This window comes from Sceloporus occidentalis, unplaced genomic scaffold, assembly GCF_023333645.1.
Source record: "Sceloporus occidentalis isolate IW3139 unplaced genomic scaffold, rSceOcc1.0.p SCAF_3, whole genome shotgun sequence".
Taxonomy (NCBI): Eukaryota; Metazoa; Chordata; class Lepidosauria; order Squamata; family Phrynosomatidae; genus Sceloporus; species Sceloporus occidentalis.
The window spans coordinates 56,824,721-56,852,181 of record NW_028316983.1 but is presented as its reverse complement, the minus strand read 5'-3'; the positions used below and the strand labels follow the sequence as shown (position 1 = coordinate 56,852,181).

Below are 27,461 nucleotides of genomic sequence, written 5' to 3'. Positions count from 1 at the left end.
CACCACCCAGAATATATCTTGTCTTTTCTGATTTTGGAATCTAGGCAGGATTGGACCTGCTATGTATTTTAATGGGGGATAGCTTTGCCATGTGGAATAAAGAACAGGGCAGTTGTCTTGTTAACAGTTGTATAGATGAGGGAAGTTTATGAAGTGTTGCTTGTTCTTGATGGAGAATGTAAAAATGTTTATTGTACTGTGTGCCTTCAAGTCATTTCCAATTTATAGCGACCCTAAGGCAAACCTGTCATGAGGTGTTCTGGGACTGAGAGAGTGTGACTTGACCAAGGTCACCCAGTAGATTTCCATGGCTGAGCCTGGAATAAAATCTTGATCTTCTAAGTCCTACGCTCAAACTGCTATGCCAAGCTGGCTCTACATAAGTGTAAGATAGCTAGCAAATAAGCAGCAAAGATATCAAAGGCGTCTTTGTAAGAACTCCATTGTCGATAATAAAGCTAATACTGAACTATTTTAATCTCACTCTTAATAGACATAAGAGAAGAGGACGAGAAGCTCCCCAAGAGTATCAATTTACATCTCAGAGTAGTTAGGATAGGTGGATAAGAAATTAGGAAACGCTGGATCAATGCTCCACTCTTAGTCATCTTTGACCTTTTTAAGTGTTGAATGTTGTTGCATTTCCAGCAGTGCTAAGGTTAAATCTCTCCTTGCTCATTACTGATCATACCATGTTATCTGATCCAAAACATGCCTACATCATCATAGTTAGGACTATTTGTTACAATGCGATTTATTCCCAAATTAAGTACATATAGAATTGGTGCCACTGGCAACTTCTATTCCTGGGGGGTGGCAGTTTTCACTGCGATCGCAAGTGCAGAGAGAAAATGCAGTATCTCTTGCTCCTAATCCTGACTACACTCCCCTCCTCACTTTCCCTGGCTGCTTTATGAAAAACGGTGAAATTCAGTAAGGCAGTCTGTGTATTGTCTCGTTAAGCTGATATCTGCCAAGTGTCAGAATTGGTTGACTTTACAGTTCAAATGTTTCTGTGTTGAACTACATGCTATTTAGCCCAAAAAATCACTCCTGGGTATAATGTCAATACTCATAGAAAATAAATGAGACTAAGCCCTGTAGATTTTGCTCTGAAAAAATGTGCTGTCTCTCTCATATACACACATTCTTCTTTATAGTATTGGTGGAAATGATGCAGTCCTTCAGATGTTTGTTGGACTGCAGATCCCAGCATTAGCCAGCTAGTGATAAACACTGGGAGTTGAATTTAGGACAACAATTGAAAGGCTCCCAGTTCCCACAGTCTAATACCCAGATTCACAATCTGAAATTTTAATGATAGAGGTACAAAGCTTGCAAATTTCAATTTTTGGGTTGAACTCCCAGATTCCCCCAGCTAGCAATAATTTCCAAACTCTTAAAGGAGTATACATCCCTTGTTGCTTTAATCCAGGTGACTTTTATATTATATTAGGTGCAATGCAGCAGAATCATCCAACAATTGTTTTTCATTTGGTTAGATCATTGAACAGAGGCTAACAAAATATTAAAATTAAAAAAAACCAGTTCAGGAAACAGAACATAACTTTAGGCATAGCAAACAGGATCTTAGAGTCAGTTTCTGTGACTAATGCTGAGAGTATTAAAGGCATTAAAAAGATAGTATTGCAAAGTATTCTATGAATTATTAGATCATTCTTGGAGAACATTCTTGGAGTCTTTTGGCTGGCAGAGACTTGTGCCACAAGACATTAATTAAACTGTAGTGTGCCAAACCAAGGACCCGATGGCCTTGAGTTCAGATATGTTCGTTTGTTGGTCTGAAGGGGATCTCTTTGAAGAAGAATGGTGTCATAATATTTCATAGGAAGGAACTACTGTATTTCTAGATTCCTTTTAAAGTCCCAATTGTACACTGGGCTTGTTAACATACAGTGAATACACTGAGGAAGTCAAAAAGGAAGTGGTTGTCTGAGAGCCTTCTTATCGCCATCAGTATTAGCCAACCTGTAGTTTACAGGAAGGCTCAGTTTTCACTCAACAGGATGGTGGACAATAGGAGGTTCATAGTAGCAGCTATTCAATAGCAGCAAAGACAACAGGGCTTTGAAAAGATTAACATTAACTTTGGCTTAATACATCTTCACATCCTGGATAGATGCATCATAACAGTGAGTTATAAGCAGTAGGCTACAGACCAATGTCACATAAAAATAATTATTGAGAGATAACTTTAAGACTGAAAAGAGCAAATGGACAACATAAAGTTCAGTGTAGTCTCTGTTTCCTATACAGATTTTAAATTAGTGTTAGGCTTTTCTTTTACAGTTCACCCCATATTTGGATTTTTCAAGTCCTTCAAAGGGCTTTCAAAGTAGACTCATCTTTAAATAGTAATTTAAAGAGCAGCCCAGAAACTCTAATGTAGATTTCAGGCTAGCTCACTTATACCCATGTTGTCCAAACTGTTCTGCTGAACACTGTGGGCTGTGTTTACTGGCTTCTGCTGTTTTCTAGGCTGTTGCGTCTTTCTTAATTCTTGATGCTATATGAGAAGATAATGTATTCCATATTTTTGCCTTTGGCCAGAGCAATCTTTTAGGGAGGATGAGTCTATGGTAAAGTAACTACCATATTCAAAGCACTGCCAGCTCGCTGTGGCTAAGTGTTGGCAGTGTTCTGTTCCTTTTTCTTTCTCTCTTTCCTTCTACCCACATTGACTGCAGTGTCATCTCCCGGACTGGTGTAATTTCAGGACATGGTTGGAGGCTTGTCAGGATCTTAGAATCCATCCTGACAGATAAATCTTAATTTTTTTATGGAGTTACAAATTTGATAGATCGGGGACGTTGTAGATATAGGACTTTATCGCACACTGTTTTTAAAACGTTCTGGGGACCAAAGGAGGACGCTTGTGTGCGTGCGCGTCCTGCAGAAAACAGAGTTTATCGCACACAATTCAGTCCTCCAACAGTCCCTGTTCCGTTCCCCGGCGCGCACCCGTTTGCGTTCAGTCCTGAAGGGCGTGATTTTCACCTGACGGACTACCTTTCATCAGGCAAAGATGGCCATCCAGTCTTTGTTTAAAGACATCCAAAGGAGGAGACTCCACCACTCCAAGGGAGCATATTCCACTGACAAACAACTTTTACTGTCAAGAATTCCTTCCTAATGTTGAGGTGGAATCTCTTTTCCTGTAGTTTGCATCCGTTGCTCCGGGTCTTATTCTTTGGAGCTGCAGAGAACAAGCTTGCTCCATCCTCAATATGACACCATTTTAAATGTCTAAACAGAGCTGCCATATTACTTCTTAACCCTCTCTTCTCCAGGCTAAATATACCCAAATCACTTTGAGAGAGTCCCTTCTGATATTCTTGTAGACAGGCTGGCAGTATGAGTTAGATGATACTACTGTTGTAGTTGGCTTATGGACCAAAGCCAAAGAGTGCTAATTAATGCTTCCTTTTCATCCTGAAGAAGTGAATGGCCAAAGTGTAACAAATGCCAATGTTGTTGGACCAGTTTTGTTCAGCATCTTTATAAATGACTGATGACAGGACGGAGTACATACTCATCAGATTTTCAGATGACAACAAACTGGGAAGGATAGTTCATACCTCAGAAAACTGATTTAGGATTTAAGATTAATTTAACAAACTAGCAAAATGGGCCACCATGAACAAAATGAATTTCAAAAGGGATAAACTTTAAGGTAAGGAAAAATCTGATCACAAAGTCAAGATAGGTGATACCTGGATTGACATTAGTACTTGTGAAAAGGATCTTGGTAGACCAGACATGAATCAACTGTGGCAGAGAAAGGCAATGCATCAACAGACTGTTGGTCATCCAGAGCAATGAATTTAATACAACTACTTTGTTCTGCTTGGTCAAATCTGTAATATTTTATCCTTTCTGGGCATGGCAGTATAAGGACATTAACAGGACATGTCCAGAGGTTGACTACGATGGTGGATGATAAAAATCTAGGAGCCAAGTACTATGAGGAATGGTTGATAGAGCTGGATTATCTTTACCTTGGAGAAGAAACAACTGAGAAGTGATAGGACAGTTGTCTTTTAAATATCTGAAAATGGAGGGAGCTTGTTTCCTGTTGCTCCCCAGGAAGAGAATGTGAACCAGTGGATTCAAATTACAAGAAATTAAATTTCAAATAAACATTATAAAGAACTTTATGACTGTAAGAGCTGTTCAACAGTGAAAAAGACCACCTTGGAAGATGGTGGTCTCTCCTTCATTTTTTTTTTTTTTTACCAACGATGGGATGACCACCTCTCAGAAGTGCTTTAAATGGCAGTAGGTTGAACTCAGTGGGCCTTAGGGTCCCTTACAACTCTTTGATACTATGATCAGATCCATAGTCTTCCTTGACACACTCCCAGAAAATCTCATTTTTGCTTCTGCCCCTGGCATAACATCATAGGGAGGGCAACAAGGGCAATGGAGCTTTCCGTCCTGTACTTGGGTGATCTTTGAATGTTCCTGAGTAAATTCTTCTTTGGTGGTGGAGCAGGACTTCTGCTACATCATATAGTCCCTCAACTTGCTTTCTTTGGAAGATAAGAATTTTGAATATGGGAATTAGCATTCCATACAGATGTCTTCACTAAAAGTAATTTGTTTTTCAAACTCTTCTGTAACACAAAGCAACATCTGACTTTAAGAAACAAAACATTAACTAGGTAGCCTGAGACTATCCTGATCACTGGGGAAATAATACAGATCCAAACAATCCTGTTAGTTTCTGCCCCATATGGAATGCATTCTTGTTTATTACTCCTTCAAGGCCTGGTAGCTCTGAGGCCTTTTGACCTTGCCTTGTAAAAGAGAACAACAGAGGAGAAAGGCTTAAAATTGCATTGAAAACCAGGCTGCCTTTGCACTTATCTTTGTTGTATTGCTGTCTCTCCAGTGCCCACAAAGCAACTGATGTCAACATCAAAATAAAATGTAATTGCAAAAGTGCTGAAAGAGGTAGCCTGTCCTAGTTCTGAGGTTTGTTTCATTTGAAATTCATATGCTGCTTTTCCAGCTCACTTAAGCTGCTAAAGGAGGTTTACGACTAAAGCTGAAATCCCAGATATGCTTAATGGGAAGTAAACCCCATTGAGTACAGTGAGACTTACTTTCTGAGTAAACAGTCCTAGGCTTGTGCTGCACAAATAATGAAAAACAATCATTAAAGACATATGAAAGACAACATAGTTGTGATACCCAGTCAACTATAGGGTGAAATGCAAATATCAGTCAGAGGAGTTTATCATACTGGGGCCAATCTTGGCATTAAAGAGAGATTAAAGTCCCCATGTCCAGAACAATACTTATACTGTACTCACTGCAGACTGTTTCCCCTTCTTGCAATAGTTTTAAGTGAGTATCATTGATGGGGAGTCTAAAAGACGGGAAAACATGTTTGCATTTCATGCTGTAAGCTTCTTGTTAGTCTTAAGTGTCAGGTCCCTCTGCTTTTTAGTTGATTATGAGCAGGCCCAATAATTGTGAACTATATGAGATTTGGCAGTATTGTTGCCATGTTACTGAGGAAATATGGGAATAAACCAAACAAACTGGAAAGCATGAAAAACAGGACAAGAGTCTACACAGAGTGACACACTGTCAGTTTCCTGTTTTGCATTTCTCTATAGACTCTCACCTTGCCAGATTCCCTGCCACTTCTTTTGATGGGTCTTGAGAATGATGTATGGCAATTCAGACCCTGCAAGCATCCTAGAGGGGAAATAGTCTGGGAAGTGGATGCATTAGCCTTGCTAGCCTTTTCCTGGCATAAGTAGTATGTTATAATAATGTCTTTGTTTTAAATTATTTGAATTTATTCTTAACCTTTCTCCCAGCAAAGATGCTCATGACACCTAAAAATAACAAAATAACAGATTAAAGCAAATTCTTCATTAAAAACATAAAATTAAAAACGAATACATTTGAAAACATGATTTCAAACAGTTCTACTCAAGTGGTGATCCATGCTGCACCCCAAGCCAATCCCTTTAGAGCAGTAGTCCCCAGACTGTGATCTTTAAGGGATTTTGGACTTCAGCTCCTAGAATGCCAGACTATTGGCCAATATGGATGAGGCTTCTGGGAGCTGAAATCCAAAATCCCTTAAAAACACAGTTTGGGGACCACTACTTTAGAGCTTCCAGGAAGGTAAGAAACGAAAGTAGCCAGCAGATCGAAATATGGTGCAGGTCTCTGGCACACTGAAGGAGCAAACCCCTATCTGCCCCTCATATCAGATAGCTTGACAAGCAGTGATTTAAAAGACAATAGTCAGCATCCAGACAGGTGGATACCCTCAACAGCAAACCACCTTACAAGCCAAAAGCCTACCTGAATGAAATTATCTTGGTCTGCCAGTGGAAGAACAACATGGAGAAAATAAATGGAGCCCTTTATGGTTCTGGATTCTGGAGCAGCTACCAAAAAGGCCCTCTCTTGCATCCCTGGTGTGTCACTTTTCACATGATGCATGCACATACATTCATGCAACCCTCTGTCATTTTTTCCACAAGGAGAATGTCACCCCCCTTTTTAAAAAAATCATTTTATTAAATATAAAAACCACTGCACACATACTTTATCCACCCCTTTTGGAGGTACTCATGGATGAGAGATTTTGAAGGGCTTCATGACCATTTGCTTCTGCCAGCCAACCATTCTGGGCTATTGACCAGCAGTTGAACAATAACTGTGGCCATACATGACAGTGGTATAAAAAGCCAAATTCAATCTGAAAAGGGTTCTCAGGGGCTTCATTCCAGTAGTGAATGGGGGTGTAAAGTGGGAACCAAGAGTGCCAGCATATGCTATCTTAAAGCTCTTGCTGCTAGTAACAGCCTTAGGAGGCAGTTTAACCTTTTGGAGGATACAAAACCACAGTACTAAATCACAGAACAATGGTACAGTATTTTGGAGAAGAGGACTTGAGCACATGGGGAAGCCCAGAAGACTGAATTGGGAGTCACAAGGGTTAGGTTCAGCCCCAAGTTGTGAGGTTCCCCATACCAGCTATAGATAACAACTCTGTTTTGTTTTTGTTTTAAAAAGTGTGTATTTGGAATAGATCTTTTAAGTACCAGGTAGTTCAAACCTTTCACTATTTCTTGACATTGCAATCCATTGCAAATTTTGTTGCCATGCTATAGTAGCTTCTTCTGAGCAATGTCTGGTGAAAGGGTTCGTTACGATTATCTTCTCTGATAATCCTGGAGGAAAGGTTCGTTATGATTAACTGCTTCTAAGGATGTTAGCAGCATCTTTTTAAAGAGCTCTCTTGCAATCTGCCTGCACAATTTTTAACACTTCACAGCTTCTACAAGGCTTTCTAGCCCTTGGGTGGGTGCTGGAGCTTCTATTTTCTGCCTCGCTTGGGAAATATTAGAACAGCCTACTTTACATGCCAAGGCTGAGGCAGTCAAGCTAAACCATATGGAGTTGCTGGAAGTGGAGAAATGGATGTTCTTTGCCTAAGAAAAAAGAACCCTCTCCTCTGCTCTTTTCTTTTTTTCTTTTTTTCTTTTTTCTTTTTTGGCAGTTAAGCCACTTTGTGATGGAGTGGGCAGGATGAAAGAACACAGCCTGAGACTGTGAAATGTAATCATATAGTTAGGAATGCCGAAAGTGGCATCTGTTGTAAACTTAACTTAAAGGTGCAAAATGGGCATGAGAAAAATATGAAATGTCAGATGTTATTGACAATATATAAATTATGTCATATTTTTAGCAGGGGATAGTTGGATGTGTTTTCTAAGATGACAAAAGATTTAGGTGCTAGCTTGCCTAGTGTCTTAGCAAAGGCCTGCAGCCTAAACCTGTAAAGCACATTCAGCTACTGTGTACTGTTGGCTATGGAGGACAAAATTATCTTCCATCTAGTAGATTCTTTTACATAAAAGCTTTTGAACATGAGCACTCTTATCTGAGTAGCTAAAGCCTTGCATTGCAGGAGCAGTACTCCTAAAGCATCCTCAACCATTCTTAAGGGTTTGGTTTTCTCCCCCTCACTGATTCTAAGGAGGAAGGGATGTGCTCCTTTTGCCTTGCTGTGGAAATGAGTGGTTGCAAAATGTCAAAACAGGTAAAGGAAAAGGCATCTCAAGTGGTAAGATGACAGGCTTTGTCTTTATTGGAGTCTGAAGGGCTGCACGTGGCTGGTGTGATGAATGAGATTTTTTTAAAATGGGGATGGTAGCCCTTAGGAATGTGGCTGCTTTTCCTCCATAAATGATCCACAGGATGCATAGTTGCCAAGATTTTTTTTAAACCCTTCAAGTAACATGGGATCTGGGGTTTGCTACCAAGGGCCAAACTTTGCATTATTTTATTATTTATTTCATTTCATTTCATTTCTGTGCTGCCCTTCTTCCAAAAAGGGATCCAAGGTGGCTCACAATATAAAAACATTTCAAAAGATTTTACAATAAAAATGTGAAAACAATTAAAATCATCTAGATAAAATGGTATTAAACTAAATATAAACATTTTTGCTTGCTGGCAAAAAGCAAGGAGAGAGGAGGCCAGCCTAGCCTCCCATCGAAGGGCATTCCAGAAGGTGGAGCTGCTACTAAAAAGGCTCTCTCTCATGTCCTCACCAAGCAAGTCTGCAATGGTGGTGGGGCCGAGAGAAATCCTTTCTCTGAAGATTTTAGGGCTCTAGCAGGTTCCTATGGGGAGCTGTGCTCTCTCAAATAGTCTGGACCTAATCATACAGAGCTTTATAGGTCATGACCAGATCTTTGAATTGTGCTCGGAAATGAAATGGTATCCAATTAAGCTGTTTCAACAAGGGAGCTATATGCTCCCTATAACTGGCTCTGGTCAGCATTCTGGCTGTGACGTTTTGAACCCGCTGAAGTCTTTGAACAGTCGCCAAAGGCAGCCCCATGTAGAGCGTGTTACAATAGTCCAAACAGGATGTAATTAAGGCATGTGTCACCATAGCCAGATCTGACGTGTCAAAGAATGGGCATAGCTGGTGCACTAGTTTTAGCTGTGCAAATGCACTCCTGTCCACTGATGAAACTTGGGCATCTAGGCTCAGAGTTAAAACCAGGAAGACACCCAAGCTGCAAACCTGAGATTGCAGAGGGAGCATAATTGTCCAGCACAGGCAAAGTCCCTATTCCCTGGTCTGCCCTACGACTGACCAGGATGCCAATAGATTATGACTAGTCTCATTTAGTTTTGGCTTTGCTGCATTTTCCCCACTTCCACAAATGAAAGAGAAGGGTAAGGGAATATGGGGGGGGGGGAAGTTAACCATATATCCCTCCATCCCACCATGTCACTACAGTGATCAAATTCACAGTCTGCAGTTTTCTTAGAACACATAACAATCCTGATTGATTGATTGATTGATTGATTGACTGATTGATTACAGATTTCATAGCATCAGCTATACAGTGGCTCAGAAAACAAGTGGGCAAAGTTCATGCACAAATCATTGTAATTCAGGATTATATAATGACAATGCAGTGATAGAAGAATGACAAAGAGGGATGGAAACACAGTGGATTGGATGTGGACTGGTTATAAAGCAGGGAGCTCCCCACATTGGAGAAAGAGAGTTGGCACTTTTTGCTGGTATTTCTCTTTCTTGCATTGTATCTTTTGCTGTTCTGAGGGTCCTTCTCTCTAGAGCAGTGGTTCTCAACCTTTGGGCCTCCAGATGTTTTGGACTTCAATTCCCAGAAATCCCAGTCAGTATGTTCATTGTTCAGGAATTCTGGGAGTTGAAGTCTCAAAAATCTAGAGGACCAAAGGTTGAGAACCACTGTTCTAGAGCCTCTTTTTGAGAGGCAGAGGGGGGCCGTGGAGGGAAGGAGAAATTATGAAGTCTCTCTCCCTAGTCTCTTCCTCCACTGGAGGTAGAACTATTCTATATCTTACTCAGTGTTTATTTTTCTGATCCAAAAAACCAAAGAGGCAGCATATTGCTTGCCAACTGCAGGACATGCACAGGGGGGCTCTATGCATCTTCAATTTTTAGGACACTTGGACCAGTAAGTTCCATGAATAAGGCACTTTAGGGAATGAAGTTGACTTAATGCCACTTCTGTACTAAGATGTGGATACCCAGATGCAACTCTGAAACTGAAGCATTATTCAGTTGGAGGGACTGGCTATGCATAAATTGCCCATTTCCCCTTTATGACCAATTGACTTCCCAATTGACAGTCATTTTGCTTGTTGCTTCTTCAGTAATGTTTACTTTTTAAAGGGGAAAGCAGTGGTTTGCACAAGATTCAGGATGGACACATTTTTGCATTGAGAACAAAACATATGAGGAGGCCTTTTGGAGAAAAGCCATAGCTTGGTATTGGAGCAGAACGTTGGCATAGAGAAAGTCCAGGTTCGGTTCCAGGCTTCTCTAGATAAAGTAGGACAAGATGTCCATCTGAAACTGGAGAACCCTGCTGCCAGTCAGTAACTCAGTGCTGAGCTGGGTGAACCATGCTGGCTGCATGGTTGTGTCTAGAGAATGCTCTGTTGTGTGTCCCAATACCTCACACGGTTAGGTGGTTATGTACATGTAACAGGGCTTACTGGGCTGCTATGGTTGGGGTGCTGCTAGCAGTGTTCAAAGTATTATTAAAAGTTAAAAGCCCTGCTAGATGTTCAAGTCTTGTTTCCTGAGTATAGTCCAGTATGCAAGCTGGGTACTGGTGGTATTTTAGAGTTTTTAACTATGCAGTTCTCAGAATACCTCAATTTCTCCCATTATTCAGGGAATAGCAATAACACCTAAGGTTAAAATTCTAGTTTGTTGGAGTAGCTAAGAGACTTTATCTACTTGTCTCAGCTTGGAAATCTTACCTTCAGGCCCTGCAACTGCCAGCCTTCCCAAACTCGTGGCCATACTGGCTAAGAGTTGGAATCCAAAAAGGCAACCTATCCAAACTCTATGCTGCTAACTTTCAGTTTAAATCAAATTAGTTCAGAACATCTTAGCCTTCTGCAGCCTGGTATTTTCCAGATGTTTGGATGACAACCCCATTAGTCTTTCCCATTGGTCATGCTGGCTGGGGGCTGATGGGGGCGGTATTCCAAAACATGTGGAAAGCCCCAGATTGGGGAGGTGATATTGTAAGTTGTTATTTTAAAAAAAAAAAAAAACATAGTTTGGCATATAGAATATTGCAGAAAGCCACATCTACAAAGTAGGAGAAAAAACAAATCTCTGCTGTAAAGATATTATAAGTGTCTCCTCAGCCTGAGTCTCTCCAGTCAGTTAGGCTACAGTCTCATCCTTCTGTGTGAGCCTGGTGGCTGGGGATGATAATAATAAAAAAACAGTGGTATACGCTGGGGTTTGGTTCCAAGATCCCCCATGTATAACAAAATCCGTGTATGCTCAAGTCCCATTAGATATAATGACATAGCAAAATGGTGTCCCTAATAAAAAATGGAAAATCAAGGTTTGATATTTGAAATTTATACTTTTTTAAACATTTTCAAACCGTGTATGCTTGAATCCGTATATAACAAATCCATGTATAAGAAGGGCCGACTGTATATCTGAAGGGCAGCAGGATTGGCATTTAATCTATCTACCTTTTATGTTAACTGAATACATGTTGCATCAGCACAAAGGCTGGCTCTCCTTAGCATTGTAGGCTGAGCATTTAGTCATGCGTGAAATGATTTTTATTTTGTTGTTTGTTTAGGCTTGCATTAGGCTGCTGAGCCCTGTGCCAAGGCCTTTCATTAAATGGTGCACCAGGAGGTTCAGTATGTCACACTAAAGCAAGCATGCCGAGTTGTGAGATCCTGTAATAAAACGCCTTGGCCCTGCCCATGTGTATCTTGGCAGATGAATCTGGCCGCAGGAGCCAAGTCGGCTCATCAGGATCATTCAGCCTTAAGCTGAAAAGAAAGACAGGAAAGGAAAGGGGAAGGTAGGATACAAGGAAAAAATTAAAGACGGCTGAGATGTGTGTACTTATGAATGTAAAACACTTGGAAAGCCTTGGAACTTAAGCACTTAACTTAAGCACAGGAACGTAAGCACAGAAAAGAGTAACTCAGTGGTCCACGCAAGAACATGGCTCAATAAACCCATTAGTCTCTAGTCTAAAAAGCATGGGTTGGAAACCTGCAGCCCAAAGGCCTCATGCATCCCTCAGCCTGATCTTGTACCTCCTTTGGCTGAATTTCCCACAAGAATCAATTCAGGACTCTGCAAATGTGAATGGTCCCTTCCCCAGCAGCCCACTGAGTGGACAGGGAAAGAGAAAGAGAATGGTAGCGGGTGAGAAGGTAACCAAAAGAGAGAAAGGTGGGGTAGTATCACCTACATTTGACTCTTTCTCTGCACATTATTGACTTCAGCCCCCACTCTACCAGCTGCATATGGCCCTTTCTAGACTATCCACAAGGGAACATGACCCTGAAGATTGTCCATTTCTGTCTTAATTTGCCACTAATGCCTTTTTGTATTTGCTTTCTAAAAGGAGGATCCTGACTAGAAGCTTTACCATAGTGGGAACCTTATTCCCTTCACCCAGATGTCTGAGATTTGGTTATGAATGTTAATTTTGAGAGGGGGCAGCACTGCAGATATTGAAGAAGATATACGTGTTGCTTTTTGCAACATCCCAGGCCTGAGACTCAGAGTTGATGCCATGCCTGACCTGTCAAACATTTTTTTGCAACCAGACTATTCCTATGCAGTGCTGCTCTGTTAACCAGCAGCTTGTGCTCAGTTCTGCTAGTCTGTGAATTGTTTCTCTTCATGCTGGATGGAGCATCAGCCAGCATCACCTTTCTCTCCTAGAGTGGGAGAGGTATGCCATTTTTGTCTCAAGGTGAAGTTGAGTGTGAGCTGAGGTTCTGTACTGTTTAACCTCCCATGTGGTGGCATGGTTAAGAAGTATTAGACTAGAGCTGATGAAGCCCAGCATCAAATCCCTACTTGTTAACAAAGGCCACTGGCACTAACCTCCATTAAGGTAGAGTTCTGTGTCCAATTCTGGATATCCTCAAGAAGTATATCAACAAACTGGAATCTGTCCAGAGAAGAGTGATCCAAGATGATCAAAGATCTAGAAGCCAAGTCTTATAAGGAATGGCATAGGGGGCTAGGGATGTTCACTTGGAGAAGAGATGACTGCGAGGTATGTCATGTAGAAGAGAGAGCCAGTGTGTTTGCTGCTGCTCTAGAAACTAGAACACAAAGCAATGGATTTGAATTACAAGAAAAAGAGATTCCACCTAAACATTAGGAAGATTTTTTTCTTGTGAGAGCTGTCTGGCACTGCCTCAGACAGTGTTGGACTCTCCATCTTTGGAGGTCTTTAAACTGTATTTGGATGGGTATTTTCCAAGGGTGCTTTGGTTACATGGCAAGACTAGTTGTCCCTTGTGGTCCTTTCCACCTCTAGGATTCTGTTATTCTAGGGTTATGGTGAAGATAAATTGAAGAAGGAGAGCCATATGTGCAATTCCTGACAAGCAGATGGGATAGAAATGAAATAAATTCTGCGTGCATGCGTGCGTGTGTGCATGTGTGTTATAAAACGCTTTTAGTCATGGCTTTGTGGAAATCAGTACTGGGGGAGGAAAATAACTTCTGAGGTTATTACTATAGTAAATAGACTATTTATTTCATTCATTTCTCAAGGCTTTTATTAGTTTTACTCCTAAACATCAACTTTGAGTCATTTTGTACATGTTCTTGGCTCAGCAGAAGTTTACTGAGATGAACACATTGTGGGGCATTGTTGATAACTTTTAAAGTCCTAGTAACAGATTTGCAGGAGTTGATATGTCACCAAAGTGAACTGCTCTCAGTGCTCTAAGTTGGATTTCCCACTCTGTGCTAGTACTGGGAACTTTTAAGAAGAGTGTTTTTAGTGAAATGAAAATGAAATGAAATTTATTTATATACCGCCGTTCCTATGATCACGGCGGTTTACAACAGAATAAGATACAAAATACAACAATACAGGTTACAAACACAACAATACAGGTTAATGGCTTTCATTCCCAGAAATGTAGACAGTTATAGTTTCAAAGTTCAGATATGTCATTTAGTAGCCCTGAAAGTGCTGTTTGGGTGACTTTTCCAAGAGCAGCTTCAAACATGGAAGTATATGGTGCTGACAAAACCAAAAGGAAAAGGTCTCAAACACAGAAACACCTACCAAACAAAACCATATATTTTTTTAAAATATCTAAAATGAATAACAGAAACAGTGACATTTAATTAGTATTAAATAATACACTGTTTATATATCAGTTACTGTTGCCTTTATTTATTCGAGAGATGTGTATTTATTTCTGCCAAGTACCTGGAGCTGGCCAGATGTTCAGTTGCATCTCACTCATGCTTTCTGTCCTTTGGGCAGAAGAAGAATTTTGGAAAGAAAGATCTGCAGTGTTTGGAGGCACATCTGAAGCTTGAGCATATTTCCTGCATGGGTTCTCCTTTTGACTTTACAGCAGCTGCACTCAACCAGATGTGCACATAAGGGGCAGATGTACATGGAGTGTGACTGCAGGTGCTATAACAGCTAAAGCCAGAAGTATACATTCATGTTCATTTATGTTCTCTATCTCTTCTTTCTCTCTTTCACTCCCCATTTTGCTGTTGGTTATTTTTAGTAGTGATGGAAGGAAAGAAGGCATAGGAAACGTTTTGTTTGCTTCTTCCAAGTCAGTGCTTCTTGCACTTGAACTGGAGGGACATTTTGACCCAGCTGAGCAAAAATACCGCTGTTTCTCCAGGACCATCTGCACACTTTTGTCAAGAAGCAAGAATGGGTGTCTGGGGCATGGTTATATCATTCCTCCTCACTTCTTTAATTGTTTGTGTTCAAGTAGGCATTGCCTGAAGAGTTTTGTGCTCTTGAGCCATAGTTGTTTTTAAAAGACAAGAAAGGAGAAATTTGTAGGAGAGAGAAAAATGATGAGGTTTTTTGTGCTTCATTTTATCTGCCATGGCAACATCCTGTGGAATCCTGGGACTTGTTAGGTCAGTGAGGCACTACAGCTCTCTAGCTGGGAATACTAACTGCAAATCCTAGGATTTCATAGGATTCTGTCATGACAGCCAAAGTGGAACCATAATGCTATAACTGTGTATTGTAATAAGACCCTTAAAAACAGATTACATAAATAGAGTACAGATATGCATCACTAGGGGGGTGCAGAGGGTGTGACTTCACCAGGTAATACCCTAAGGAGAGGTGACACCACTGCTTCCCAAACATCTACCTTCTGGCAAAAACAGCTGGTATTCACCTGCATCCCTTTAAGACATTGAAGAGATGGTGTGATTGGCATGAGGCTCAGTGGGAGGAGAAAGGAAAGTCTCCTTTATTCTTTTTAAATTTTCTTTAAAAACATCGCATATTACCAAATTTTAACCACCTGAAACTATGTAAATACAGTCAGGTTGTGCATGTAATTGAAAGAGATTATTTTTATTTTTGTTAGTTGTTTGTGTAACAACTATTGCCATTACATTCAGAGATGTATGGGAATTATGATTTACAAGTAACATTAGTACAAAAGACACTGTAAGGATTCTGTACAGTGTGCTTTGGGAAGAGGTCAGTGCAGAGGGGTGACACCATGAATTACCGCACAGGGTGACACCTATTCCAGTGACGCCACTGCATATATGATTTATCATGACACTCAATGTTTGAGAGTACTTTCCCCATTCATAGCTTTCTTTCTTGCAGTTACCTGTATTGAGCAGGGGTATTGACTCCATGGCCCATGTGGCCTCTTCCAGATCAATGATTCTTCCTGAAGGGTGGGTCACTTTTCCCATTTTGCAGAAAGGAATATTGGGCTTAGTTTCAACAAATGCAGAATGCTTGGCTTATGCTTGCCTAGTCCAGGGTTTTCCAAAGGGACTGTGATACCGATGTCTGTTTATGCTACTCTCACTTTCGTAGCAAGCTTGCCATTAACGCAAACTGGTCCTGACCTCCGGAAGGATTCTAACTATTAGGAGAAAAGGTTTTTCTTCCATAGGGACTGAAACTGGCTGTTCTTGTTCCTATTGTTCTGCAAACAATGAAGGCCACTTAAATGAATGCAGTTGAGGAGAGGGAAAGGGGGAGAATGGGCCATAAATTGAGCATTTGAGCCAACAAAAACCAGGAAATGAAGAGCTACAGCTCTTTTAATTCACAGACAGAGAGAAAACAAACTCCACAACCAGCTGGATTATGGCTATCCTTTCCCCCATTAATCTAGTAGAGGGAGACAGTTTCAATTAAATTATTTAGCTCCTTTCTTGTACCATTTCCTCTAACACACACACACTTAATAAAAGCTCTATTACATTAAACAATTGAGTTGGTTTAACAAAGGACCATTATAGGGCATTGTACCAATAGATCAGAATTCAGTATTGGTCTAGGCAGGGAGTAAAGGTACTTGTGAGCCTTCCAGAACTGTGTTGCACGTTAGATGTTTAGGCTGTCGTTGTCCAGATTGCGGTGGGGGAGGGGGAGGACTTAGGTTTCATTTTTTTAAAAGGCATGCCCCTAAGTAGACGCAGAAAGCCCGTATGGCATAGTAGTTTGAGTGTTGAAGTGCAACTCTGGAGACCAGAGTGTGATTCCCAGCTCAGCCATAGAAATGTACTGGGTGGCCTTGGGCAAGTCACACTCTCTCAGCCTCAGGGGAAGGCAGTGACAACCCCCTCTCTGAACTAATATTGCCAAGGAAACCCTATGATAGGTTTGCTTTAGGGTCACCATACATCAGAAATGACTTGAAGGCACACAACACAAGTAGATGTAGCCTTGTGTTGACTACCAAGATTACCATCAACTGTGGGACTAGGCTGCCACCTGCTGGCAGGATGAGAAACAGCATGTTACTTTAGTTGGTTGAGGATCTGAAAACTGGTACACTTGTCCCTCCACATTTGCGGATTTGACTTTTGCGGATTTGATTATTCACGGATTTTATTAATATGTTCTCTCTTGTACGACTTTTGGTTAAAGTTGACGATAGAGTTGTGCTGGAGGACCTAGATATTCCAGGTTCTCCAGCGCAACTCTATGATCATCTTTAACCAAATGTCGCACTAAAGGACCTAGAGATTCCAAGAGAGAACACTGCACTAGGCATTTGTAGCTCCTTCAGCACAATTCTGTGGTCAGTGCCTGGCAGATGTCGACCACAGAGTTGCACTAGAGGACCTAGAAATTTCTAAAAATATAGTGTTTCTGTTATTTGTGGTTTTTCCACATTCACGGTGGTCCTGTGCCCCTAACCCCAGCGAATGTGGAGGAACAAGCGTATACCTCTAGGTCTTCAACCAAATCTATCATGTTAGATTATATTATTATTATTATTATTATTATTATTAATGTTTGGATTATATATAAGGAATTAATTGTTAGAGGAAAAATGAATTTACCAATTGGGTATAGAAAGACTCTCTCAAAATGGTCTGAAAAGTTATGTTCCAGCCTGGGTTGAGTTTTACAGCTTAGCATGCTGAAAGCCAGTGAATATACTCATGGAAGCATCTGTGAGACACATCCTCCTGCGACAAGGCAAAGTTTATGATGAGCTTCATGTTGGATGTGTTCCTCTGGCCAGTTGCTCCTGCATCTATGCCTTAGATAAAAGATTCAAAGGTCATGTCAAAGGTCATGTGTGGTGTTGTTGTGGGCAGTGTGGTAGGAGCTGTACATCATGTGCCTGTTCTCTGTATAACAGTGTGCTTTTTAAAAACACAGCCAGGAGCAGTTTGTCTGGGGCTCTTTATGCAATTGTAGCACTATATTCTACTTTAAATTGACATGACCTTTGAATCTTTGTTTGGTAAGGAAGTAGAGCTCTCTGGCTGATAATTCTAAATACCCCCAAACTGCAAATCCCAGTATGCCATAGGAGGGGGAACAATTGCAGATAAAATTTAATTATAGTACTATAATTCTATAGCGAGAAAGAGCCCCTTGTCTAGAGGCCTGTCCCCTTTTTAATAGCTGTTGAGAAGAAAATTTTCCAACAAAGGCAGCTTTTCACAACTTTGTAGACCAAACTGCTGAAATCTCCTCTTCAATGAAACAAGTAAAGCCTATGGATAGAGGTGTCCTCACACACATGCACATAAAGTAGAGTCTCGATTATCCATCCTTCAGTCATCCAACATTCCGGATTATTCGACGTCACAGCTGCTTGGGGGCATGGCTGTAGGCATTTCCACACACCCCAGATACGCCCCAAACATGGCAGCCATGACTGGCAAGGAGAGAAGGACGAGTGAAGCCTCGCCCCAAAACATGGACCCAAGCGCGGTGGCGATGGCAGTGAGCAGGGCGAGTACCTTCAGGCCCCAAAACAAGGGCCAAAGCATGACAACAGGGGAAGGCGACAGGCACAGCCAGGCCCCCAAACACGCCCCCAAGCATTAAAACTTCAGTACGTTTGCAATTCATAGTGATTTCAAGGCTTTTCTTGGACCCTCCGGATTATCTGACATTTTCAGCTATCTGACTATCAGCCCACCCGTTTATGTCGGATAATCGAGACTCTACTGTACATGCAAAATAGTCTTTCTCAATGCCCCTTCCATCTTCTGTAGTTTAGGAGGATGTTATTAATACTGCAGACAAAGAGAAAGCATGCATGAAACTAAGATGTTTATCACACTATACTCTTAAAGTGCTACTATTCCACTTTGACTCCTCTAGCTGCCTCCTGTTGCATTCTGGGATTTGCAGTTTTAAGGAAGAGTATTTAGAATTCTCAGGCAGAGAACTTCTCTGCCTGAGAATTCTAAATACCCCTCCTTAAAACTGCCAATCCCACAATGCAACAGGAGGCAGCTAGAGGAGTCAAAGTGGAATAGTAGCACTTTAAGAGTATAGTGTGATAAACATCTATGAAATCCCCAAATCTTTGATAAAAACTTGTGGAAGGAAAAAAGATGCAGGAGTAGCCAGATTGGCCATTAAACAAAATCCAAGTGCACCATTATTAGGCCAACTAGAAAGGTGCAAAATTAATTATGCTAACTTTTGATCCCATTGGCATTCTTCATTAGGCAGAAATGATCTTTAAAAATCACATAGGGGAAGAAAAGTGACTGTGAGTGTCATGGGTCTGCATTTTGCTTGAGGTGATACAGAGAGGAGGGTCTGTGCTAACAGGCCAATGCCATCTAGTGGGCAAACAGATCATCAGTTTATTTGAAGGATGGCTGTGCTTGGCTAACCTGCCTTTTCATGTTGTTCTCCAGCTGCCTGTCCCCTTTGCAGTGTTCCTATTGCTCTACAAGGAACGGCTGGTGCCATGCTGTCACAAGAACAGTCCCCCATTGCTGCCTGCGGATGAGCTGGCCATGGAAACCAGGATAGCTGACAGGGATGATTCTTCCACTTCCTCACCAAAACTTCAAACAGAAATAGGTGAGATCTGCAGTACCAATTTTGAAATGGACCCAGAGCTTGGAAAAGTTCCCTTTTTTTGAACTATCAATTCCTGTGATCTCCCAGCCAGCATGGCCAGGGGTCTTTATGCATGGCATATAACTGCCCCCTTCATCATATATGAACTCAGTTAAAATTGAAAATGTACAGTGCCTGTGGCATCATTGTGTGGGTGCGGGAAGTGTGGACCACACCAGGTGACACCCCAGAAGAGAGGTGACACCTGGTTGGGCCCTCCTCCTCATTCAATACAGGAGGGGTGCATGCATGCAACTGTTCCATCCCCAGGCTTCCTTCCAGGGGAGAAAGCCCAGGAATGGAGGAGAAGAGGGGCAAATACATCCCCTTCCCACACAAGATGACACCATAGTTAGTGATGCCACTGTACTGTGCTACTTCTTAAATAGAGAGACAAATTGTGGAGTGTGGTAGGTGTTAATGATCTCCTTTGGGAAGAACTACCTGTTGTATTAGAGGTATGGGGTTGCAGCTAACATGACCTTAAATTTGAAACAGGGCTGGTTAATTGTGGCCCTCAGTTGTTTTTAAACTGCAGCTCTCATAATCCCCCACCATTGGCTATGCTAGCTAGGGCTGCTGGTACTTCTCCAGAAATATCTGGAAGGCCACAATTGCCCATTCTTATCCTATTTCTGACAGAGATGTCTAACCTTTGGGCCTACAGATTTTTTGAGTATATAATTTGTATTGTCCCTGTGTAATTGTCCCTGCTGGATGGGCTGCTTGTTGGGAGTTGTGGACCAAAATACCTGCAGGGACAAAAATTTCCTACTTCTGATGTACATAGACAGGAGTAACTCTATGTTAATTAAACACATAACCAAACATACAGAGACACGTTCAGGTAATACCTTCCTTGGGCCAACCAGGTAATCTGAGTTCTGACTAGCACCCTAATCTATTTTGGTAATTCTAGGTTGATTCCTCAAAGCTTCCTTCACATACATGAAGTGAAAATGAGCCAATTAAAATGGTTTAATCCTATAATGACAGACAATCCTGTTTAGCTCTGCAGAATATGACTTCTCTAGGACAGGTTCCTGAGCTAGTGTTTACCCATTTCCTAGCACTCCAGAGAGACAGTGTAGTTTAGTGGTTTAAGTGTTGGACCATAACTCTGGAGATTCAGGGTTCAATTCCCCACTGAAGCATTAAAGAAACCATTTGAGTGACCTTGGGCAAGTCACACTTTCTCGACCTCAGAGGATGGCAATGGCAAGTTCTGAAGAAACTTGTGAAGAAAATGCTATGATATGTTTGCCTTAAGGTCGTCATTAAAAAAATGACTTAGAAGCACACACAGGGCACAGGGCAAAGGGTTGGTTAATACCTTTAAAGCTCTACGTGGTTTGGATCCAGGTTACCTACAGGGTTACCTTCTCCCAGACAATCTGTCCTGTACACTCAAGTCCTCTGGGAAATGTTTGTTCCAACCAGCCAGTACTAGACTGAGGACAATTTCCCAGAGGACCTTTTCATCTGCTGGCCCCAGATTGTGGAATGACCTGCGGGAGGAGACAGGGCAGCTGAAAACGCTGACTGCTTTTAAAGCAGCATTAAAGACATATCTCTTCCAGCAGGCCTACCCAGTCAATTTTAAATCATGAATTTTTAATCTGTATTTGAATTCTTATGAGTGTATTTTAATGATTTTATAGTATTGTATTTTAACTATGGATTTATGTGTTTTAATTGTGTTTACTATTTTAACATGCTGTTCCCTGCCTCGAGCCATGAGGAGAGGTGGGAAAGGAATAAAAATTAGTACTACTACTACTACTACTACTAAATAAGTACTTCAGCAGTTTGGCTGTAATTGCAGTTGGATCCTTCCTGGATGACATTTAGCACAAACATTGGTACTAGGCAACAGAGAACGCTTCATCAAAGAAAGTTGTATCATACCTATTTGGGCTTCACCATCAAGACAGAGTTTCCCTCTAGGCAAATGTGTCTGTTTCCCTAAATTGCAATATTTATTCTGGAGACTAAAAGGAGGGCAATTATCACTTTGTACAAAGTGGTTTGAAGATGAAAAGCAGTGAATACGTGCCAAAAAGCTTATTACTGGAACCTTGTAATAAGCAGCTTCTGTGTGCCTTTCTAAAACATCTCTTTTCATTTGTTTTGTAGTACTGCAGGGGTAGGCAACCTTTTTGAGCCGGAGGCCGGGTTGCTGTCCCTCAGACAACTGGGGGGCCAAAGCCAAAACATAAATAATTAAATATTTTTTTTTAAAAAAATTAAATATATAAATAAACCAGGACAAATGTAGGACAAAATTTTCAAATGGAAGACACTTTTTAAAAAAAATGGAGGACACGCGAAAAAATTTGCTGGTTTTTTAAAAAAATGTTAGTATAAATGCATGTTTCTGAGGGTTCTATAGACAATTGCCCCCCAAAGGCCCCGGCGGCAATCGGCGGCAGGACTGGGCTGGGGCCAGTCCCAAGGCCTTGCCGGGCCGCATCCGGCCCGCGGGCCGCAGGTTGCCTACCCCTGTAGTACTGTATTGCTTCAGCATGTAGCAATTTACTAATGTATTTGCACATCCCACCCAAGAATGTAGGCTTTTTGCGTTTATGCCTTTTCCCCAGCACACAAAAACAGGTCTTCACATCTGCACATATTTTTGTTGTGGCAGCTCTGTGTATCAGTTTTCCTTTGGTGTATTCGGCAAACTAGAAAACCTGAGACATTGATGTAGGTGACGCAATCCACATGGTTAGAAGGACATAAAAAGCCCCAGGTGACTTTCCTCAAAGAAGTCCCTGTTGGAGCAGACCAAAAAATGTTTTAATGCACCCTTCCGCAACTTGATGCCTTCCAGATATTCAAAACTATACCACCCATAATCCCCAGAGCTATAGGGATGCTAGTTCACTATATTTGGAGGGTGCTGGGTAGAGGGCAGACTAGTGGAACATTGTGCTTCCTGCAATATCCAGCTAAAAAGAAGACAAAAAGTCTGGCCCCAGTGAAATTGATGTAGTAGTTTATAAATACCTATGTAATTATTTAGAAACTGTTAGATTAATTTCATTCAGCACTTTTGCTGACATGGTACTTTTTCTCTCTTTCTCCATTTTGGTCACATTCCCTTACATCCAGCCAAGCATGAAGACCACACTGCTTCCAAATTGTTACCAAAATCAGATCATTTTTAATGTGTGAAATTGCTGAAAATGAAGTTTGTTTCTTTTTCCATTGGATCTGACTCCCACCTTTGCATTATTCCATTGGATCTGACTTTTGCATTTTTAAAAGGCTTAATCCCTACAGTCTTAACACCTAAACTTGGGGGGTGGGGGGAGGACACAGGGACTTCTTGGTGTCTCCATCCACATACAATAGTCTTGTGGGGAAAGTGTCCCATTTGTTCCAATGGGAGGCTTTTTTAAAAAAAAAAATAACTCTCTCTTTCTTGGTTTCTTGTCTATGGGCATTACAGATTGGGGTCAGAACTGAAGAGCAAAGGGAGGACAATGTTATCTTCTTTGACCTGTAATGCCATGTTGCCCTGCCTTCAGAATGTGGGATGCAGTAGGACTAATAATAATAATAATAATAATAGTAGTAATAGTAATAATTTGTTTTATTTATATATCGCTATTCCAAAGATCATAGCTTTCCTCTCTCTTTTTTTCCCCTTGAACAACAGATGACACCTGGCACATGGACAGACACATTCATTTAGTTGTTGCTAAACCAGTGCTGCACAATGCACATAGAAAGAAGTCATGGCACACATGGTATTGTTTTCTTCTCCTCAGGGCACAATGACCTCTTTGGATGCTGCCAGAGCAAGAACTTCATAGGAGCTCCTTGCTCTTACTTTGCTGTCCATGTGACTGGAGCCCTTCTTCTCTTCATGACTGATGGCATCTTGGTAAGGTCTAGCAGTGGAGGACAGTTGTGTCGCGTCCCCACCTGAAGCCCTTTCACACTACACAATTTTAATGCTATACATCTTTAACTGTCATGGCAACATCCTGTTTGAATCCTGGGGTTTGTAGTTGGTGAAGCACTAGAGCTCCCTGGCTTAGAATTTTAAGCCTGCCTCCCTAAACTGTAAATCCCAGAATTCCGTATGATTAGAACTATAGTCTTTAAAGTGGAATCATTGTGTTATCATTCTCTCATGTGTTGGGGGCCCCACTAGAACAGCCTGGAACCTCTAGAATGGGCAGAACAAAAGCTATATAGAACAGTGCTTTTTGTTTTACATTGCAAAAGTTGGAGAAGGTACATTTCTGGACCACATTTCTTGGAATCCCCATCCAGCAATGCCACTGGCCATTTTATCTTGGGGATTCTGGGAACTGTAGGCAAGAAATGTAACTTTTCTAAGTTCTGTACCTGGACAGCAGTACTCATGCACCTTCTTGTTTTCTGATCAGTAACTCACTGGTGGCTGGAACTCTTTTGGGAACATACTTTGTCCGGGATCATGTATTTCCACAGCACAGCATAAGTAACAGCCAGTAGATTTATGTTCTACTTGCATTATGCAGTCCCTACATTTGATATCACTATATCTCAGTACAGGGGTCGGCAACCCCCGGCCCGCAGGCCTAATCCGGCCCGCGGAGGTGGCAGGACCGGCCCCAGCCTGGTCCTGCCGCCGATTGCCGCAGGCGGTATTGCGGCGGCGGCAAGGAGGGCGGGCTGCACAGTGTGCCGCCGCTGCTCGCCCGCCCGCCGGCAGCTTCCTATAGCCCTGCGCGCGCCTGCAGGGCCGCACGGAGGGCTAAATAGGAGGAGTTTCTCCTCCTGGGGCTGGCTGGCCAATGGCTGCTGGCAGGGGGGCGGGCTGTTGGAGCTCCAGCCTGCCCCCATTGGCCAGTCAGCCTCAAGAGGAGGAGCTCCTCCTCTAGTCCTCGGCAGGGCAGGAGGGGGCAGCGGTGCTCCTCCCCCCTCCCGCCCTGCCCGCGGTTGCCTCACAGCCACGGGCCAGGCGGGAGGGAGGCGGGGGTCCTCCTGCTCCCTCCTGGGCTCCCTGGGGGTCTTTCCTCTGCCAAACCTCTCTCTCCAGAGGGAGGTTTAGTGGAGGAAGGGCCCCTGAGGGAGCCCAGGGCCTGGCGGGCCGGCGTCCTGGGCTCCCTGGGGGTCTTTCCTCCGCCAAACCTCCCTGCGAGAGAGAGGTTTGGCGGAGGAAAGACCTCCAGGGAGCCCAGGGCCTGGCGGGCCGGCGTCCTCAGGGGGAGGCCTCCAGCGCTGGCCCCGCCCCCGCCCCCGGAGGGTGGAAGCTCCGCCCAGCATGTGGCTCCGCCCCCGCCATGTGGCTCTGCCCCCAGAGGGTGGAAGCTTCCCCCCGCTTCGGCTCTCCAGTTGTCTGAGGGACAGCAACCCGGTCCCTGGCTCAAAAAGGTTGCCTACCCCTGCCTCAGTATATGTAAATCACTGCTTAATGCACATGGCTGAAACCCTCTTGTGCAATTGCAGTGTGCATTGTGACATGGATTGGTGTATGTTGGGCCTCTCTATATGCTGTGCAGAAGGGCCTCAGGTTTCATTACAAATGAGACTCATTGTGGATTGCAACCACCCCACCCAATCTGCATCAGTATATGTTTGGCATGCAGACCTCCATGTCCATCCCCATCAGTTGAATATGGCCATTGTCAGTAAAAACAGTCAGCATGTATAACACAACTTAGGGCACAAACACTTGTGCAGGATACACTTGGGGCAGCCCATCATATCTTGGCCTCAGAGCTGCCCCAATGACCTGGTGGTGCAGTGGTTAAATGGCTATACTGCAGCTACTCACTCACAAACCACAAGGTTATGAGTTCAATACCGGCTCAGGCTCGACTCAGGGTTGCATCCTTCTTTGGTTGCTAAAATGAGTACCCAGCTTGTTGAGGGCAATTAGTTTACACATTGTAAACTGCTTAGGGAGTGCTTAAGTGCACTGATAAGTAGTATAGAAATGCACTTGCTACTTGCTATTGCTATAATGCTCCTCTGCTCACAAAGGCAATGTGAGGTAGCTTTTTGCATGAGCACCCTACTGGGAGTCATGGTGTGGTCATGTGCTCTAAGTCAGAATGTGGAAGTGGAGCCACAAGGTAATCATTTTGATGCTCAATAAGTGGCCAATGTCCCATTTTGGTGTGGAAAATGTTGGATGGCTTCTGGTCTGTCTGCACCAGAGACGGGTTTGAGGGGGACAGGGAGAGATCAATGTATTTGTCCATGCAGACAAGCTCTTTGCCTGTTTATGTCATTAACAGGATTCCAACCCTTGAGTTTAAAGCTAGCAGCACTTGTACACTGCTGCTTATATTTATATGATTTTGGTTTCTTCCATCCTTTAAATTGCAACTCTGGCACTTCCAATTTAAGAATATGAGAAAATTGAATCTTTTCTTCATTGTCAAGACTAGCAGTGCAGTTGCTTCTACAGCTGTCACTTCTAGCAGTTCCTTGTAATATGCTATGTTGCCTTCTTTTAATGATTTGTCCTATAAACCTTCCACGGACTCTTATTAAGGAGGTTTTATAATAAACCAGTATAGAAATGTTAATACCGTGATGGGGTGAGGGGAGGATTCTCCCTATATCATGATTACTTTTTTTCTTGAACTTCATATCATGGTATTTTATCATATTCACTTCAAGGTTGATTTCCAGGAGCAATTCTAAGTGCTGTGGGCATGCTAGCTGGGGGATTCTGGGATGTGTAGTCCAAAGTAACTTTTTTCAAGTTCTTGAGGACCATGATACCTGAAGGACTGCCTCTTTCCACATATACCTACCCAGGGCCTGAGGACTGACTCTTGAGCATCTTCACAAGCTGAAATGCTGAGGAAAGCCATCAAGAAAGAGGTCCTCAGGGGCAGACCCTCAGTTCTAGAAAGCCCTCACCAAACAGTTCCACTTGGCACCTACTTGCATGTCTTTCCAGCACTAGCTAAGGGCTGTCTTATCCTCACATGCTTTCTGTTGTGCTTTATTGTGGCTTTCCTCTGCAATTTAATAGCTTTTGCATTCATCACCTCCTCTTATAGGTATGTTCAGAGGTTTAAAGTCTTTGCTTTGATTTAAATGATTATTTTACTACTGTGGTGATGTTTACAAATGGTTTGTGTGGAGACATATTGCCTAAATCCTACCGTGAATCTGTTAGAGTAAGCCTATTGAATTAGTGGAATTTATCAAGGTTCTACTGATTCCGTAACCCTATTCTTGTTGGCATTAACAACTGGATTTAGAACTGTGTTTTTGGTTGGCTTTTATTTTTGTTAATTATTTAGGTAATTATTGTTGTGAAGCCGTTCATAAATTGAATGAATAATTGAATGCTAGGTATATGTTGACAGAAGGCACACAACATTGCAAGAGATAAGGCCTATGTAAACTTAACTAACAGTGTGCCTTTTGTATTTATTTCAGGGGGAGTATTCTGGTTTTGTGTACAGCTATGCTGTGGAGGAACCTCTCTCAGTGGGGCATAAGATGGCTGGCTATTTGCCTAGTCTCTTCTGGGGTTTCATCACTCTGGGCAGGCTCATCTCTATCCCTGTGTCATACAGAATGAAGCCAGCAACCATGGTTTTCATCAATGTGGTAAGGCCAGATCTTAGTCTTCCTTCCATTCAGTGCAGCCGTGACCCACTGTCTTGGTCAAGAAGTCCAAGTCTGGCTGCTTCACTTTCAGGCTGGCAAGTAATGGTGATTTAATCTGCAACTGGCACCGTCCTCTGGAAATATAAGTATCTCCTTGGCAGAGATTTTCACAACTGAGAAAAATGTAAACTGCCAAAATGTTAAATGAGATTTGCCTCCTGTCAAGGAACCCTTAGTAATATGGGAGCTGGAAACCACCCAACAAAGTAGTCTGTGTACTTTCACAACCCTGCCATTTCCAGGGATTCTGTGAGAACTGTAAAATTATGTTTTTTAAAAAAACAATAACATCCATTAATAAAAGATTGGCTGATTAAAATATATGAGGCAAAAAATATGGACATAATATCTGCCTCATTAAGAGGAAAGGACAAA

General features: G+C 42.2%; 1 protein-coding gene across 1 annotated transcript in view; it reads left to right on the top strand.

Moving 5' to 3' along the window:
- SLC60A1 (solute carrier family 60 member 1) overlaps positions 1-27,461 on the top strand; it is a 63,468-nt gene that overhangs the window by 28,390 nt on the left and 7,617 nt on the right. Inside the window, exons 4-6 of the mRNA XM_089514506.1 lie at positions 19,241-19,409; positions 23,225-23,340; positions 26,853-27,026. Coding sequence (XP_089370632.1) covers positions 19,241-19,409; positions 23,225-23,340; positions 26,853-27,026 — 459 coding nt within the window. The remainder of the gene's footprint in view (positions 1-19,240; positions 19,410-23,224; positions 23,341-26,852; positions 27,027-27,461) is intronic.